General features: G+C 40.9%; 1 protein-coding gene across 1 annotated transcript; it reads right to left on the bottom strand.

The window, feature by feature from the left end:
• Nucleotides 1–928: 928 nt before the first annotated feature.
• Nucleotides 929–7834, bottom strand: nudt19 (nudix (nucleoside diphosphate linked moiety X)-type motif 19). The gene is made up of 3 exons (XM_078160823.1): nt 6939–7834; nt 3752–3959; nt 929–3257 (listed from the first exon to the last, which is right to left on the bottom strand). Exons 1-3 carry the CDS (start codon nt 7692–7694, stop codon nt 3040–3042), a joined length of 1182 nt encoding a protein of 393 aa, XP_078016949.1. The 5' UTR covers nt 7695–7834; the 3' UTR covers nt 929–3039.
• Between the last annotated feature and the right edge of the window lie 11039 nt (nt 7835–18873).

Genomic DNA, 18873 nt, shown 5'->3' with positions numbered 1-18873 from the left:
ACACGTTCACTGGGGCTTAGGATCTGACTTAGTGCATTCACAGCAACAATTCAGGCTTTTGAGCCTCTGTGCTTTCACCGCTGCATGTAAACTAACTGAGGAAGAAAATATTCCCAAAAAATGAGAAAGAAGTTTGTGAGAAAACAAGAATCAGTCACAGGCTGATGATGAAAACTAGCTGTGATGTTTCAGGTAAACAGATTTGCAGAGAGCATAGAGACTGTGTACACTGTGCCTAAAATGTAGTGAGATCCCTTAAACACAAAGAGAGATATTTAACATTTTGAATAGTTATTTGATGATGTGGTGGTAATGACCTTTTCCTCTGACATCTGAGGAAAAGTGTTAAATATTTAAAAATGTCTTAAAGTGACGTGTACATCGAAATTAAGAATCCAAAAGTGCCCCAAATCAAATAATCACCCAGGAATGAATGGGGCCCTCCTTCCAATGCTGTCTCCAGGTCTCTTTATACATCCATAGATTTTATTTAGCCTACAATACATGCTGACTGGTATGAAACACTTTTGATTAGCCAAGAGCGAATCAGGAGCAGCCAACAAGCTAAGCTACAGGTACAGGTGCCTTTGTTTATATTTTGTATTAATATTCTAAATATATATAAATTAAAGTTAATTTAATCTAAAGCTGACAAACACATCCAGTAGAGTAAAAAGTACAAGGTTTCCCCTCAAATGCACTAATGTAAAAGTATAAAGTAGCAGAAAAGGCAAATACTCCAGTTAAGGAAGTAAAGTATATGAGTTAAGTTGCAGGTGATGTCTCTAAATCCCTTTGATATATTTGGTCGTCAGTCTGTTACTATGGTTACAGCTTACATCTGGTCAAAATAAAAAGGTTACTTTAAAATTGTCTTCATAGTGTGGAGCAAACTAAAATGTAAAGACAGGGTCCGACCAGGAAGTCCTTGAGAAACCTATTTATTTCCATAGAACATGATTCTTAAAAATTTCATCACACAAGTGGTCCAGTGTCATCTTGTTATTTGTTGTTATTGATGGCAACGACTGTGATATAATGGAAGAAGAGTCATACGGAAGAGAAAAAATAGCAGCTTAACAGTCATTAATATAGTACGGTTACAACCAGGGGTATTCCTCAGAGAAAATAAATCAAGGTTTGTCAATGTTAAGGACATAACAAACCTTTCACCACTGAGGACATCTTGACATGCCACAGTAAAAGAGCTCAGAGCATGGAGAGCTGAATGTTCCCGCTTCAATATGTTGTGACTGAATATACTGGCACACAAAGGTAAACATGCCAGGGGGAAGTAAACGGAACAGTAGAGTAGGGATGCACGATAATATCAGCACGTCATAGGTATCAGCCAATATCGGCATTAAAACGCTCACAAGCTACACCAGTTCACTAACTAGCCCTGCGAGTAGTCACTGCTTCACCAAAGCCCTGTTTCTACTGAGTAGTACGGTATGGTTCAGTTCAGTTCGGTACGCTTTTTTTCCATTTCCACTGTGAAAAGTTGTGGATGGTACCAATGGAACCGTTCTGTACCGTCCCCATATTTGGTTCCCCCTCTGTTGGGGTACCTAGCACACAGATCTGGTACTAAAAGGTGGAGCTGTGAACACTACAGTCCGTTGATTGGTCAATAGCGGACAGTCACTCTGCTCAGGGCTGAGTTGTGGCTGGTTTTGAGACTCATTTAACCACTGTTCATACCATGGCGAGTTTTACATATATTAGTAAACTGTAAGTATACAATGAAAGGATGTTTTGCTGCCTCTCGCAACAGCTGGAGTTGGTGAAAAAAATAAGTTAATTCAATGGGCTAACTGCCGGTGACTTTTAAGGTGGAGCGTTTACTTGTTATGATACTCGATGCATGAGCTGATGACGTGAATCCATCAGCACAACTTAAACTGCAATATGACAACTTTGACCATTATTTTAGTTTTTATACGACATACACTTTTAGTAATGAGTGGATCTTCAAGCATTTATATATATTAATTTTGGCCGGATTACATCAACTGCGTATATCCCAATCTTCACTTGGGAGTAAAAAGAAAGTTTCATGGAGTGTTGTTCCTGTGGGCTCTGGCAACACTAAACCCCTGAGCTTGCCTGAGAAGGACTAAGCACAAACCCACTATTTTTAAATATCCCACTGAGAGAGACTCTCACTGCAGCCTGTTCTATTTTGTTCTGAAAATGTCAGCATGCAACCCTGTTCTTTGGACGATAAACAAAGTGCTGACTTTCCTCTGTGTCATCGGTGATGAGGAAATACAGCAAGTGCTAGATGGAGCAGTGGGTGACAACAACCCCATTTAAGAGTGAAATTTAAGAGTACTGTTTGTGGTGGAAACACTAGGGTCTAGGTACCATGTCTGAAGGGTTACTTTTGGTTCCAAAGGTACCAAACTGTGTTTGGTGGAAACAGGGCACAAGTTTCCAGCTAGGGCTGGGTATAGCATCAAAAAAAGTACAATACCAGTAACAATATCAGTACCCTTAAAGTAATAATGATGCTAACAGTATACTTATTTGATGTATTTTTTTCTACTACAGGCATGTAGTAGGTTATAGCCATACTTGTGAATGTTTTGGAGGCATCACTGCCATCGCGCTTGACTTCACCACACCACAGGCTGTATGGGTTGTGTCTGCTGTGGTACAGGGCAAATCACATGTCACATTAAAGTTGAGGAACACTGATTGGCTGTGATTAATATAAAAACAGTCATTTTTTTCTAGATCTGGGTACAAAAGGGATTGAATGCAGGTATCATTTGACTGGAAAAGCACTGAGTACCAATACCCAGCCCTCCATCTGTTCTTCCTGGATGAATGACTGTGACATTGTGGTAAGACACATAATTAGAACACAGCCATCGTTACTGTTATAAGTAACATCTGTCCTTTTCCCACAGTGACAAGTTGAAATATGTGCTGTGACAAAGGCCCCTCTGATACTATCAGAACAGTAAACTTGTCTTGCTTCATTACAAGTGCACAGAGGAGCTGTAGGGCTCGTACAGCTGGTAGGGCAAGTCAAAGCTGACTTTTTGAGTTATGCAGGAAGGTTTTGTCTTCAACAGGAACCAGTTGATTGTACTTCGGCGTGATGGTTACTTGTAGACTTAAAGTATATAGATCTGAGCTCACAAAGCGGTGCAGTGCAGAATCATCTTGAGGCTCCTCCAGCGGACAGTCTGTGTCGGGATTCACCACGGCCTCTCCTGACGCATCCAACTGGTAGTGACTGTCACCTGAAAGAACAAGAGAAAATAGCAGACAAGATTAAGGAAAAAAGGTTCATCTATCAGCACTGATGTTACTGATTCCTCAGTGGAACAGCTAAGTAGCATCAACAGCATCAGTCAGAATCTGGTCACTACGATTAAATTACCTCAACCTGTTCATCTTTCACTATAGAGATTTCTTAAAAGATGACGCTGAAACTGTATTTTATTACTTTTGACTAGGGCTGGGCAATATGGCCTATAAATAATATCATGATATCATATATATAGATAGATATATAGATATACATGTGTAATAATAATAATGATAATAATAATAATAATAATAATCAGGCTTTGACTACCCAGACAACACTATAAGACAAATATAGACTATCGCTTCACATTCATTTATAATATCATAAAGCTGCACTAAATATATATTTCATTTTATTAAAAATCAATTTGGCATGCTTCTCTGCTGGTTTGAGAGTGGACTAGATGAGACTGATAATCAGCACCTGGCAGCAGTGATATGTAGCCATCATCTTTAAGGACAGCAAGAGGCAGCCACTGTTCGCAGCCCTCTGTGGCACGCTGGCTGGAGAAGTTGTGGAGGTCCTTCAGCAAAGGGATGCGGCACAAGCGGCTGAGCTCATAGTACTGCGGAGGGGCGATCCACAACTCCCGTGCCCGGTAGCTCTGGATAACCTCTGAGGGTGTGGACCACTGAAACGAACAGAGAAAGGTATTATTTAACAACTGTACAGGAGTGTTAGTTTGGAACACAAAATGATTCTTTCAGTGCTGGTTAAATAAACTTCAAACTGACCCAAAGTCAAAACCGCTATGCCCTTTGGGACTCACCAATCTTGGGAGTCAACAAAATTGGCAAATGGGTTGCAAATTTCAAAACCTACTCAGACACATAAAATGACAATCCCTGACCTTAAGATGGTGCTGTAGCAATCAAGTTTATGTTTTTGCAATTATTTCAATAAGGATTTGGCTTAGACTCATTCATCAATCTTAATTCATGTGCATATTTGCTCCAATGTTAAATGCTGCAACTCTTAATTTTTTTTAAATCCTCATTTTTTTAACATGTCAGAAACCGTTGGGCCAATCTTCTAGAAAATTTGGCAGGATCATCTACCAACATCCCAGATCTAACGTTATCAAAGATATGTCAGCCCATACTGATATTGTACATTTTTGTGCCTTTTAGTTAAATTTTAAGTAATAACTCATAAATTAAAATAAGCTTAAGCAATTATACCCAAACATGGTGCACATGCTCAGATGCTAAGTTTGAGTCACAGTCTTGGGATATTCTGCCACTTGGGGGCGCCACAAATGCAAAAAGGTCATAACTCATGATCGGCTACAAGGAATGTACAAAATTTGGGATACAGTTTTTCACACTGAAAAAAATCTAAATAAATCCCCAGTATGTCCCACAGACCTGATTTTTTTTTCAGCACATCCACTGTACTGTGACAAAAGTTTGCCTCACTGCAACCTGTGTTCTATTCAGAAGTCCGCCAGACATATTTTTCAAAATATGCAAAATCATTTAACATCTACAGTACCAGTCGGCACACAGTACTGTAGGCTACACCTCCACAAGTCCTCATTTAAATGCTACTGGAACTGACACAGATATTCTCTGGATACTAGATATCATGATTCAAATGGTGTTCAGATCCGTTAATTGGTAACCCAGTAGTTATATTCGATGCCTTATTGTACTTTGTGCTGTGTGCACAACATGTTTTATTTCATCTAATTTTTAACCAGATTTCACAGAAATATTTGGCAATATGGTACTGTAAACAGCTGCATGAAGAGCCATGTTATCCTAGTGAAGCAGTGAGTAAGTCTCCTACTCCTCAAGGATCAAATTTCTAGGTGGGCAAATACTTAACTTTCTCCAAAAATTTCACCAAAATCTTTGACAATACACCCAAGAAAAACAAGTTGATAATATATTGTTTTCTCAGAATTGTTTCCCCAACAGTGGTCCTGTTTTTTTTATTTTTTCCAAGTTTTGTGACATCCCTCTCTCTGCCTTTGGCTTGTGAGGTTGGTTTGACCTCTTGGCCTTGGAGCAGGTGGGTGGGGTTGAAGACATTCTAAGGAAACTAACTGCACCTGGGTAGATGCATCTTCCTGTTTCTGCCCATCTCTTGTGGTTTTAAAGTTAACATGCCGCATCCTGTGCTACTCTGTCAATTTCAAGACTCAAATTCACCATCTCCTTTGACAAATCTCAAATATCCAAGATGTGTAAAGTGATTATAAAGGTTAATATTCAACTCAAAACAAATAGAACTTCATTCACTTCATATCTAATTCTGTTAAAACCTTCCAAGCTTGTCTCTAGGTATTTTTGATGCTTGTACATACACATTGGTGAATTTATTTTCTCAGTAGCTGGGTGGATGTATTTAGATGCAAAGATTGAGTTGGCGTTTGTAGCCCACACTTGACACCATATGTGTGGTCTGAATCTTTACATTTTCCAGGACAAGTTTTGACACTTGTCACACAGTAGCAGTATTTATTTAGAAATTACTAGACATGGTATGCAGATCTTGAATAACACAAAAATTCAACACAAATGTAGTGTGAAACATGTTTTCACTGAAGGTCAAAAGCTATAACTCTGAAAGCTGATTTATATACTCTGCCTCAATAGAGCATCATCATATAGTGAGGACCATGATGATTTATTAAAAGCAAAACAAAACAAACAAAAAACAAAACAAAACAAGAATTTTTCTTATCGTCAATTAAATGAGAAACAAGCACCCAAATGCTTGAAAATCAGCTTGGACCCCAATCAAAGCCGCTTGCAGCTATCTAGTTTTAGTTTTTAATATGTTACATAGTGAATGGTGTTTTATAGTTGAAAATCAATTTGTTAGCAGACAAACTATGTAATGGAAACACTGTTTAGGGTTGAATAAGGTTAGAGGAGTCAATGACCTCAAACCTGGATGGTATTCCTGTGTTGTAATTTCTTGTTACTTATTGGCGGACAATAACAGGAAATCTAGACAGCTGAGAAGCTGAAGCAAATAACTGTTTCACACTTCTGCTTGAAGAAAATGACATAAGTGATGGATCCTCTAAACCTCTAATGATTACATAATTCAATTTATTTCAAGGTGAGACACCCCAGGTGAAAACAGTTTTTGCATGCACTGACCAATTTTGAAATTTTGGGCTATTTTTGCTTCCATAGCAGGTCTTCTTCAGGCTAATGGAAATTATTTTAAACAAGTAATAGTAATAAGTAATCAACTTAGGAAGTTTATTTATGAAGTTATAAAAAGAGATATCCAAACTCCCCTCTGTAAAAACCTTTGACTCTAATATGACAACAAAACTAAACAAGAATCTTGAGCCTGGTTTAATCCAATATTTGGAGTTTTGTTCTGTAAATTCATGCAAATTAGTACATGTTAAATTATATAATTCACTGTTTGCATATTTAAAGATAAAATTCCAGTATGTTTGTGATACTAAAAATAACTGTCCTGATGTCAGTGATCAGTTTAGTTCATGGTGATATCTGTTGCTGAAACATTTAATCCTATTCACCTGATGTGTCTCTCCTTAAGGAAAAATAAAACTGTCCATTTCCCTGTCACATTTGATGTTAATGTGTTTCATAGACACATATATGGATTTGTGTATCACCTGAAAGTGCTCTATCTCCTTCTCATCCTGGAGTGTCTCTGGGATCTCCTGCAGGCAGCAGATGAAGAAAGCTGTATCAAACCTCGTAGTGAATTTCCTTTTGGGAGTCAGCCAGTTGCTCCACTCATGTAAAGCCCAGATGTTTGGCAGCACCTCCAACTCTCTGCACATCCTGATGAAGTTGGAGGGGTTCTGGTTCACCAGAGCCCTCCACCTGGTGAGCTCACTACTGTACAGATCGTTGACTTTGCAATGCAGCACTTCCTCAGTGGCACCCCTGTCCTCTATGCTTTTTAACAACCTTGTCTCCTCCTGTTTGGACACAACCAGGAGCACACCGGACTCCTCAAACGTCTCCCTCAAGGCGCAGATCCGGAAGGCAACCTCTCCTGAGATAGCAGAGCCCAGTTTCAGTCGGTCTGTGGCGTACACTGGAGGTCTGGTGTCCACCGGCTGGGTGACCCCTCTCAGTCCAAAGTCTGGAGAGTTCCTGAAAGCTTTAAAAATGTCCAGCCACTCACTAGAAAAGTCCGAGGAGTCCACCATGCCGCCGGGAAACACATAGGCATTGGGCATGAAACCACTTTTACCGCTTCGTTTCAGCAGTAACACGTCGTAATCAAAGTGGGTCCTGTGCTGCAGGTGTGACCGTCCGTAGCTGCTGCCCAGCGGTGACCCTGACGCGGCTGTCAGCCGGTGGCCCGCGACCAGAATAAGAGTAGCCGCCTCCTTCCAGTGCTTCAAATTGGTGTTCATTCTGAAAATAGCAAAGTGTAGTCTTAATGTCCACTAAACGCCTTTGAAACTGTGCAGCCCTCTGTCCGGCTACCTGCCTCCCGACATTTGTTTTGCTTGCTGTTATTGCGGAAGGACACGAGTACAGATGCCTCGCGCCGCTACCGCCATCTGCAGGCTGGATGACTACAGAGCTGCAGAGATAGAGGTGACTCAAATTCTTATGCCATTCTCTGTATATTTTATGGAAGTGATGCATTTGATCATGTTTACCTAACACATTCAATATATAAATATGATTATGTTTTGCACAGCATTTTTGATAAAGCAGAAAGCCACTGACCACTGACACTGATGACGTCACAATAGAACTGACTGATCACTGACACTGATGATGTCACTGATGACATCACAATCCAAGAATTCAGAGTTTGTGGGTAGGACCCTGTCAAACAGAGGTAAGTGTACACACGTCAGTTAGAAGCATTAGCATATTTCCCAAGAGGAGATTCAACACAGAACAACTGACCTGTTAAGATGAACTCTTGAGGAGACACCCCCCCGATCTTCCACAGAATGCTCAGGGTGCTATTTGGAGTTATTCCAGCACTAGGACAACTGCCTCTTCCAGGTCACCATTTTGGCAATGGTGACAACCGGACCAATCCATATGTTGAGGTTGATCCAGCCTTCAGGGTTGTTCCAGCTACAGAGGTCGATATGGCAATCAACCAGCATGCTGAACCAGCAGACGACCCACCTCAAGAAGAAGGCAATGAGGATGAGGACAGCAACCAGCATGCTGAGCAGGAGGATGACCCGCTGCCTGGCGGATCCAGGCGGCGGGCTCGAGAAGAAGAAGATGATGAGGATGAGGAGAGAGAGAGTAAAAGATTCAGGTGGTGGGATGAATTCGCAGACAGCGACAGTGACTGTGACAGTGACTGTGACAGCTACTGCGACAGCATCTGTGAGGACAGTGTAGATGATGATGATGTAATGTTTGAGGATGAAGAAGAGGACCCAATTCCATCAACATCCAGGAAAAGGGGAAGAGTTGAGGAAGATGAGGATGACAGAAGACCTAAAAAATCCAGACAGTAACATCATCAGTCCTGACAGATGCTGTAACATCCCCTCCACCCCAGCATCATCACATCACTGACACCTAGCAACATCATGTTCAGGTGAACACAGACCACCAGCATCTAAACACAGGGACACTCCAGACACCCACCAGTTGATCGTCCCGGAGGGGGATCCCTCTCTGACTAGGTCCTCCCAAGGTTTCTTCCTGTGAGGAGTTTTTCCTTGCTGTCTTTGAGGGTCTAAGGTTTGGGTGAGTGTCTTTTTACTGAAGCCCTCTGTCCCTAAATAAACAGATGAGGTAAATAAATAGATTAGATAAATAAATAAATAAACAGAAAACTTCAGTTGACATGCTAATTTTGTCTCTGTATTTTCAATCGCCTCCTGTAGCTAAAGTACACACAAACTTAACAGCTACATAAAAAAGCAGACTTCAAAACTGTGTGTGTGTGTGTGTGTGTGTGTGTAGCCCTTTTTAGATAGAAATTGTGAAAACTTGCAGGAAAGCCCAATCAGTCTTCTTTCAGCATTGGCAGTATAAAAACAAAATCAGGGAGTGCAGCAAAATGCCGCCTGTCTACTTCTGTTCATGGGTCAGTGACAAATAAGGGTTGGCAAGATGAGCAATTCAGAAATATCTTCTAATATATATATCTAAAAATAGTTTTAAAAGCATGCATCAGATTTGCTAAAATGTACATTCAGTATTTTTGTTGGTTTTATGTCATTTGAAATGACATTTGCCCCATTTCTTATCAAAAGTAAGACTGAATGCTCCTGAAAATGTCAAATGGTGTAACCACAAAAGAATGATAAATATTAAATATTTTATCCACCTACAGTAGATTTAAGTGTACTTATAAAAATATTCTTTATTTTAAAAGCATTCAATTGAAATAAGATATTTTTGGAGTATTTCTATATTTAAATTTTAATGCATTTTGGCAATATTGAGCAGGACATTTCCTAAAAACACCCCCTTTTTTTCTAAATAACGCTTGACAAATTATGTACAATTTGTTAAAAAACACAGTGTTGCACTGCAAAAGTGGATTACATTTATTCCACATTTTACTCCACATTTATTTTCCTGTATATAATCATCACTCATGTTTTATGTTTTGTATTTTAAATTGTGATAAGGGAAAAAGTCACCTGACGACAACAACTCGTAAGGACATAATTGGCCCTTGCTGCAGCATTAGCATTCATTAGCATTCATTAGTATTAGCACTCTATGACGAGCTACTTTTTCCTTGTTAGAAACTGGCATCTAATGGGGTAAATTGATTTTATTTATTTAATTTGATTACTTTAGTTTTCTATGAGTGTATTAAATATTGTAATGAAATAGCAGAAATGTAAATAATTGTATTTTACAGACAGAAATTTTAATGTTTGAGTAACATTTCTACTTTACATGAATTATTGGATTTTTCGGTATTTTAAAGCTACTGTACAAGTTCAAAAGTAGTTTCTTATAATACATCTTTAATCAGCATCATAAACTACTGACAAATTACTGTCATAACCTGCTGATATTTGACATAATTAAATAATAAATAAATAAGTAAATAAAATCAAATTTGACAGGCATTACCATGGACACCTGTGTAAGCACATGGCCTTAGTCTCAATATTTCAAACATAATTTTTAAAGTAAATATTAATTTTATGATTCTTATGAATTATTTATGTTTTTCTAGGGTCATATCATTTGACATGTACACTTACCAAACCTGACCAAAGCCTAAAAACATCAATTTATGAGTAATTTTTAAGAGATTCTAACCTTGTCATGCAGCAGTTGTGATCATCAGGGGTCCCTCTCTGTAATAACATTTCCTGTCACATTACCTTCTTTACATTGCCTTCTTTATTAACAAAATGGCCTCTTAAATGCTGGTTACACCATAGACATATACGTAGACGCCGCATCGAGTGGGTTTGCCCGCTGCTGCGATACGTCAACGTCACTACCATATTGGATGTGGCAAGGCTGCGCTGTAAACTAATACAAGTAAATGGACTTAATTTCATAAAGCGCCTTTCTACAAAGAAATTTACGTTAATGCCTCTCGTTTATTCATTCACACACACACTAATATACTTGGGAAACAGTTAGGCACCAAAAACAATGTATTTGATCTTCTCAGATGGCTAAGGTAAGAACTTTGATCCCACACAGGAGTAATTCATGTTACATCAGCTATAGAGAACAAGGTAGTGCCGAAAAACAATACACAGTATATATATATATATATATATATATATATATATTTCTATGTGTGAATCAGTACAAAACAGTGCTATAAGCTATTTCCTGGGTGTGCACAAATATGTACCCAAGTTGGCTATAGTGGGGGACATGGGATGGGAATCATGTGAGGTTCGTTGTAAGATATGTATTGTTCAGTTATGGAATCGGTTACTTAATATGGAAGAAAGTAGGCTGACGAGGCAAATATTCAATTGGGATAAACAAATTAATGGTTCCTGGTCCAAAGATGTACATACATTATTTTGTAGTTCTGGGTTTGGTAATGCCTTTTTTAATAATGAAAAACTTAATATTAATTTGTTTAGAGAATCTGTGTTCACTGAGGAAAAAGTACTGTGGGCAGAGGATATATGGACTAAACCAAAACTGCGTACTTTTACAAGGATAAAAATTGGTGCAGAGAATTATGTTGTATATGATTTGTCAAAAAAGCAGAGATCTTTATGTGCCCAACTGAGATCTGGCATTTTACCTCTGGCTGTGGAAACTGGACGGTATGTTAATTTAGAAGAAGAAAGAAGGATTTGTCCAATATGTTCTTTAAATGATATAGAAAATGAGTTTTATTTTGTTTTCTACTGTCCTTTATATTATGAACTGCATGAAGTTTTGTTTAGTAAGATAAGAATGGATGTTGACTTTGTAAATATGGATGACGCACAAAGACTGAGTTGCATATGAAACGGAAATAAAATATAATGAATGAATGAATGAATATACAGTACAGGCCAAAAGTTTGGACACACCTTCTCATTCAATGCGTTTTCTTTATTTTCATGACTATTTACATTGTAGATTCTCACTGAAGGCATCAAAACTATGAATGAACACATGTGGAGTTATGTACTTAACAAAAAAAGGTGAAATAACTGAAAACATGTTTTATATTCTAGTTTCTTCAAAATAGCCACCCTTTGCTCTGATTACTGCTTTGCACACTCTTGGCATTCTCTCCATGAGCTTCAAGAGGTAGTCACCTGAAATGGTTTCCAACAGTCTTGAAGGAGTTCCCAGAGGTGTTTAGCACTTGTTGGCCCCTTTGCCTTCACTCTGCGGTCCAGCTCACCCCAAACCATCTCAATTGGGTTCAGGTCCGGTGACTGTGGAGGCCAGGTCATCTGCCGCAGCACTCCATCACTCTCCTTCTTGGTCAAATAGCCCTTACACAGCCTGGAGGTGTGTTTGGGGTCATTGTCCTGTTGAAAAATAAATGATCGTCCAACTAAACGCAAACCGGATGGGATGGCATGTCGCTGCAGGATGCTGTGGTAGCCATGCTGGTTCAGTATGCCTTCAATTTTGAATAAATCCCCAACACTGTCACCAGCAAAACACCCCCACACCATCACACCTCCTCCTCCATGCTTCACAGTGGGAACCAGGCATGTGGAATCCATCCGTTCACCTTTTCTGCGTCTCACAAAGACACGGCGGTTGGAACCAAAGATCTCAAATTTGGACTCATCAGACCAAAGCACAGATTTCCACTGGTCTAATGTCCATTCCTTGTGTTTCTTGGCCCAAACAAATCTCTTCTGCTTGTTGCCTCTCCTTAGCAGTGGTTTCCTAGCAGCTATTTGACCATGAAGGCCTGATTGGCGCAGTCTCCTCTTAACAGTTGTTCTAGAGATGGGTCTGCTGCTAGAACTCTGTGTGGCATTCATCTGGTCTCTGATCTGAGCTGCTGTTAACTTGCCATTTCTGAGGCTGGTGACTCGGATGAACTTATCCTCAGAAGCAGAGGTGACTCTTGGTCTTCCTTTCCTGGGTCGGTCCTCATGTGTGCCAGTTTCGTTGTAGCGCTTGATGGTTTTTGCGACTCCACTTGGGGACACATTTAAAGTTTTTGCAATTTTCCGGACTGACTGACCTTCATTTCTTAAAGTAATGATGGCCACTGGTTTTTCTTTAGTTAGCTGATTGGTTCTTGCCATAATATGAATTTCAACAGTTGTCCAATAGGGCTGTCGGCTGTGTATTAACCTGACTTCTGCACAACACAACTGATGGTCCCAACCCCATTGATAAAGCAAGAAATTCCACTAATTAACCCTGATAAGGCACACCTGTGAAGTGGAAACCATTTCAGGTGACTACCTCTTGAAGCTCATGGAGAGAATGCCAAGAGTGTGCAAAGCAGTAATCAGAGCAAAGGGTGGCTATTTTGAAGAAACTAGAATATAAAACATGTTTTCAGTTATTTCACCTTTTTTTGTTAAGTACATAACTCCACATGTGTTCATTCATAGTTTTGATGCCTTCAGTGAGAATCCACAATGTAAATAGTCATGAAAATAAAGAAAACGCATTGAATGAGAAGGTGTGTCCAAACTTTTGGCCTGTACTGTATCTATATCTATATATCTATCTATATCTATCTATATATATATACATATATATATGATTTCAATCACCCAGTCACAGTCAGTCACATCGTTGCTAGCAACAGGCTAAAGTGAAGGATACAATATTTTAATTTTATCACAGTGTATTATTACAAAATACATAATTGATTCCTTCACACTCAGAAAAGAAAAAAAATCAGCATGGTATGGCCTTCATTTATTTAAACCTTACAGCCTATGGTGATATACATACCCTCAGGAGGTGAACTGGGAAACTGAAGACAGAAGGGACAGCTCCATCTCTGATCCTGACTGTCTGACCTGTTCTGTCAAAGTCCTCCGGCTTGAAATGCCCACTGCAGAGCATGGAAGACGAGCTAGCAGAAAACCCTTCCCTCCGGAGAGCTGCTTCCCACTGTTTCCTCCGAGCAGTATCTTTGGGAAACCTACATAGTATGACAAAAGTTAGTCAAGCAAATAACAACAATCTTACTAAAATGTTCGGAGCAATTGAATAAAATAAGAATGACAACTTCATTGTTTGAAGGCGGGTTTGACCGTGCTAATTCATTGTTTATGTTCTGGTAATGTAAGATTGTTCTTCCTCCTGTTCCTTTCCGACTATGGATGTGTAAACTGAGTTGTTAAATTATTAGCTGTATATGTTTTGATGAAAATATATACTACCATGAGCAGAATAAATTAAAATAAATGAATGAAATGAATGAATGAATTGTGCATGGGAATACAGTGTTTTCCACAACGTCAGCAAATTATGTTCTAAAAATGATGTTATAATGGCCAAATCATGCAGTCTATGGGCCAAATACTATCAAAGGTAATTGTTAAAGGTAGGATCTGGAGGATTTTCAAACAAACAAAATATAGACATAAACAAATGAAATCCTGCTTAATCATCACCTATGGGCTTCTACTCATGTGTGGTGGTGACTCTGTTTGCAGAGCTCCTGCCCTTTAACTGTATTTTGATGTTTTTGTGAGCGTGTCCGAGCGTGCACCAGCGCGAGCCTTGCCTGAACCTCTTCTGTGAAGCCTTCTTCCGTACCTCCGGGCTCCGTACACCCGGGAGAGTTGAGCCTGATAGGAGGGGCTGAATTTGAATGTGTGTTTACTAACAGCAACTGGAAAATCCTCCAGACCCTACCTTTAAGTCTTACCTGTGAAAGGTTATTCCCTGGGATTTGGTTTGGACAGTAAAACGATTCGTACACTTCCATGCAGCACATGAATGAGGCATCTTCTCCGCTCTGATTCTTGCCACATCCAATATGGTGGTGACGTTGAGGTACGGCTCAGCGCTTGATGCGGCGTCTATGTATACATGTCTATGGGTTACATGACTTGACAATTCATGTAGTTTACTTGACTTTCATGATTCCCCAAATTAAATTTTATATTTAGATTTATATTTAGAATATTTATTTGTATTCCATTAGCTTTATTTAACATAAAAAAGTAATAATATAAGATCATGCCAAACTAGTTGATATGGTGTTTTATTGAGAATTGAACAAGTAACAAAACATGTAGCTCAGCGTGTGACGTAAACAGTGACGTGAGAGGGAAGCCGCGGCTGATCAGTCCTTTGGCAATTCTCTCATAAGTTGGCCTGTCCCACACCGTTCCCGTCACTTGACGGTTAATGGCCTCTTCGTTTGCGAGGGCAAGGAGGGTGTGCAATTCCTTGTCTCCCCAGTTGCTCATCTTTACAGTGTCTCTCAGGTTTGCGTTTTCCTCTTGCTACTAGCTGCTCGCTAATTCCTGCTATCAGCTGTTTCCTGTTTATCCACTGCCAGTGGGTCGCACGTGCGGCGTCATCAACAGCTCCTCCCACAAGTCATCAGCAGCCCCTCCCGTGGTATAAGGCCGCCTCGTTCTTTTTAAACCAAAAAGGTTCCGCCAATATGTCTACCCTACGAGGCAGAAAATTGGGCACCTCGGATCAACTTGCCTATCTGGCTCTGTGTGTCTAAACGCTCGCAGCTTGCCGGCAAATAGGCCAACATTCGCCAAAAATCTGGCTTTCCATACAAATGTCGATTAGATGGTAATCTGCATCAGAAATTCAGAAAAAAAAAATTGGTTATAATAATTATCCGCTTATAGTGATCAATTAGACGTGGATCAGGGCATCAGTCAGCTCCTGGACAGTCGGTCATGCTGGAGGATGTTGCAGGCAGCAGAACGTGGTCTATGGCGTCTCCAGACTCTGTCACGTCCGTCACATGTGCTCATACCCTCGTGGAGTCTGCTTCTGATAGTCTGGGCAGAAACATGCACACAAGTGGCCTGCTGGAGGTTTTTCTGGAGGGCTCTGGCAGTGCTCCTCCTGTTCCTCCTTGCACAAAGAAGCAGATAGCAGTCCTGCTACTGGGTTGTTGCCCTCCTGTGCCCCCCTCCACCTCTCCTGGTGTACTGGCCTGTCTCCTGGTATCTCCTCCATGGGAGACACAGCAAACCTTCTGGCCACTGCGTGTACAGATGTGCCATCCTAGAGTAGCTGCACCAACTGAGCAACTTCTGTGAGCTGCATATACCGCCTCATGATACCACTAGTGGTGAGGCACTGGAAAAATGCAAAACTAGCCAAGAACCAACCAGAGAGGATGCAGAGAGGGAAATGGTCTGTGGCCACCACCTGCAAAACCATTCCTAAATAGGGGTTGTCTTGGTAATTGCCTCTCCTTTCCACCTGTTGTATTGTATTATGTGGCTATTATAGTAAAAAATACAGGCACACATTTGTAAATTAACAGTCCCTCTATTCCAGAAGTCGTAAAGAAAGCAAGGGAAGAACATTTAATAAAGCCCTGGAGGGCGGGAGTGGATGAAACCTGTTTAAGAGTACCAGCCCAGACGGGACGCTCTAAAACTAAAGCAAGCGCGCCCACAAGGAGGCAGGTATCATTTTATTGGTCAACAATATGAATGATTTGTCTTTTAATTTTAAATGCATGTGGTACAGGTTGTAGGGTTGGTGACTCACTAATTAATCACCTTACGTATGCAGATGATTTGGTCATCTTTAGCCCATATAGTGCTGGTCTCCAACAGCTTCTGAGAATATGCACACGGTATGGTGCTGATTTTGATATAAAATACAACGCTAAAAAGAGTAAGATCATGATTGTCAGAAGTAGAGAAGACAGACAGTCAACCTTCCCTGACTTCTATCTGTCTGGCACTGCACTCAGTGTGTGCAGTGAGATTACATATTTGGGCCATATAATCGCAAATGACCTGTCTGATGACAAGGATGTCTATAGACAGCGTCGGCAGCTGTATGCTCAAGTGAACATGCTGTGTCGTATGACATTCAGATTCAGATTCAGATTTAGAATACTTTATTAATCCCCAGGGGGAAATTGTTTTTATTCCAATGCTCCGTGCAAAGTAGAAATAGAAATACAGCATGAATGGAAACAAGAGATAAAGATGAAGATATAAATAAGATGCTAAAATGGACTATGAAATAAATAAAATAAAATATTAAAGTAGACATTAAAATAAAATAAAATAAAATATTAAAGTAGACATTAAAATAAAATAAAATAAAATAAAATATTAAAGTAGACAATAAAATAAAATAAATAATAAAATAGTAAAGTAGACAATCTGAAATATATACAATATACAATGAAATGGTTGTAGCATTATAAATGAAATAAGAATGAGTAATTATAATTATATTGTGTGTTTTGTTTTATAAAAAGCCAAATGAGTCCGATCATCAGAGGGAGGAGTTGTACAGTTTAATGGCCACAGGTAAGAATGACTTCCTGTGGTGCTCAGTGGTGCATTTAGGAGCAATCAGTCTCTGGCTGAAGGTGCTCCTCTGTTCGACCAGAGCGTTGTGGAGAGGGTGAGAGCCATGCTGAAGTATCGCCCGCACCTTTGACAGCATCCTCCTGTCTGACACTGCTGTCAAAGGGTCCAGCTCCACCCCCACAACGTCACTGGCCTTTCTGATCAGCTTGTTGAGTCTGTTGGCATCGACTACTCTCAGTCTGCTGCCCCAGCACACCACAGCAAACAGAATAGCACTGGCCACCACAGACTCATAAAACATCCTCAGCATAGTCCGGCAGATGTTAAAGGAGCAGAGCCTCCTCAGAAAATAGAGGTGGCTCTGTCCCTTCTTGTAAAGGACTTCAGTGTTCTTAGTCCAGTCCAGTTTATTGTCAATGAACACACCCAGATACTTGTAGTGTTCTACGATGTCCATGTTATGCCCCAGGATGGAAACTGGGGTCACTGGTGTCCTCGTTCTCCTCAGATCCACCACCAGCTCTTTTGTCTTTGTTGTGTTGAGCTGCAGGTGGTTCAGCTCACACCATGAGACAAAGTTATTCACCACAGCCCTGTATTCAGCCTCCTCATCCTTGCTGATACATCCAACTATAGCAGAGTCATCAGAAAACTTCTGAAGATGACAAGACTCTGTCTGGTAGCTGAAGTCCGTGGTGTAGAGGGTGAAGAGGAAAGGAGAGAGGACAGTACCTTGTGGGGCCCCGGTATTGCTGACCACTGTGTCTGACACACAGTGCCGCAAGCGCACGTACTGTGGTTGGCCAGTGAGGTAATCCACAATCCAGGACACAAGGGGGGGATTCACCAGCATCGCCGTCAGCTTGTCATCCAGTAGAGCAGGCCTAATGGTATTGAAAGCACTGGAGAAGTCAAAGAACGTGACCCTCACAGTGCTCCCCGGCTTGTCCAGGTGGGCGTAGACACGGTTCAGCAGGTAAACAAGGGCATCCTCAACTCTAATCCGGGGCTGGTAGGCAAACTGGAGGGCATCCAGGTGCGGCCTGACCATAGGCCTGAGCTGCTCCAGGACAAGTCTCTCCAGGGTCTTCATGATATGTGACGTCAGTGCCACCGGTCGGTAGTCCGAGAGACCGCTGGGCTGCGGCGTCTTTGGCACTGGAACGAGGCAGGACATCTTCCATATCACAGGGACCCTCTGGAGGCACAGGCTCATGTTGAAAACATGATGAAGCACTCCACAGAGCTGTTCGGCGCAGGCTCTGAGAACCCGTGGGCTGACACCATCAGGGCCTGCAGCCTTACCAGCGGGGAGTTTGCTCAGCTGTCTCCTAACATGTAGAGGTGTAAAGAGTGCAGGTTGAGGAAGGGGAGAGTTGGAGTCCAAAGTGAGAGGAGGGCAGGTAGCATGGGAGTCAGAGGAGGTGTGAGGAGTGGGGGATGGGTGTGAGGGGCTCACCAAGTTGGATGAGGTGCTATCAGGAGGAGGAGGGGGGGTCAGAAGTGGTGGTGGCTGGAGACAGTCAGTAGGAGAGCCAACAGGGGCCGGGGCAGCAGTGTCAAACCTATTGAAGAACAGATTTAACTCATTGGCCCTAGCCACACTACCATCAGCTCCACTGCTAGTTGGTCTGTAACCGGTGATGGTCCTCATACCACTCCAGACCTCCCTCATGTTATTCTGCTGGAGTTTCCT

This window comes from Epinephelus lanceolatus, chromosome 2 (genome assembly GCF_041903045.1).
Source record: "Epinephelus lanceolatus isolate andai-2023 chromosome 2, ASM4190304v1, whole genome shotgun sequence".
Lineage (NCBI taxonomy): Eukaryota > Metazoa > Chordata > Actinopteri > Perciformes > Serranidae > Epinephelus > Epinephelus lanceolatus.
Note: the sequence above shows the minus strand (reverse complement) of the source record. Positions and strands in the feature narration are given on the sequence as shown.